The sequence below is a fragment of the Palaemon carinicauda genome, chromosome 1, assembly GCF_036898095.1.
Source record: "Palaemon carinicauda isolate YSFRI2023 chromosome 1, ASM3689809v2, whole genome shotgun sequence".
NCBI lineage: Eukaryota > Metazoa > Arthropoda > Malacostraca > Decapoda > Palaemonidae > Palaemon > Palaemon carinicauda.
In genome coordinates, this window is record NC_090725.1 from 165,864,591 (window position 1) to 165,865,231 (window position 641).

Genomic DNA, 641 nt, shown 5'->3' on the forward strand with positions numbered 1-641 from the left:
CTCAGTTATTTAATTCTTTGTGAATTTCATGGCGCAATATGGGTGGGGGTCATAGCAAATGGCTGGACGGGAAACACATGTAGGTGTCTTTCCTACTCTATAGCTTACCCTATCCAAGCTAAATATAATAAATGTTATTATGTTGAAATCTGAGGATTTCACAGAAAACTCATTTGCTTTTCTTTTCTTTACAGGAACAACTTTTGTAGTGTCCACAGCAAGGACTTCTACGGACATGGCGTGTGTAGGTCTCACGCCCGCTGTTCTATCACCAAAGGGGCCCTCAAGTACTGGGACCCAGAGGTATGTACTGTGTGTGACAAGTTGGTTAAGGAGGCTTTTGACGATCGAAAGTCTGCGGAGTCTAGGGATGCAGCTAGGATTACGCTGCGAAAATGGGTAAGAGGTTTTCGAAAGAATACCTCGGGCCCATACCTTCCTAATGTTAGGATGAGGGACTGTCTCTTCCCTGGAGCTCATGACAATTCCGTCATTCCCCAGACTAAGCCCTCAATCCCTTTGGTGCAGATCCAGGTTCAGAAGCCTGGAGACCCTGACGTAGCGGATACTTTGGAAAGTGTCCACCTGGACGACAATATGTCTGTCGTTTCCGAGGAGACCGAGAAGAATCTCCTCCTGGA

General features: G+C 46.5%; 1 protein-coding gene across 1 annotated transcript in view; it reads right to left on the reverse strand.

Annotated features, from left to right (window-relative positions):
* Positions 1-433, reverse strand: part of LOC137623858 (cuticle collagen 2-like) — a 986-nt gene extending 553 nt beyond the window's left edge. The window contains exon 1 of the mRNA XM_068354689.1: positions 430-433. Coding sequence (XP_068210790.1) covers positions 430-433 — 4 coding nt within the window. The remainder of the gene's footprint in view (positions 1-429) is intronic.
* Between the last annotated feature and the right edge of the window lie 208 nt (positions 434-641).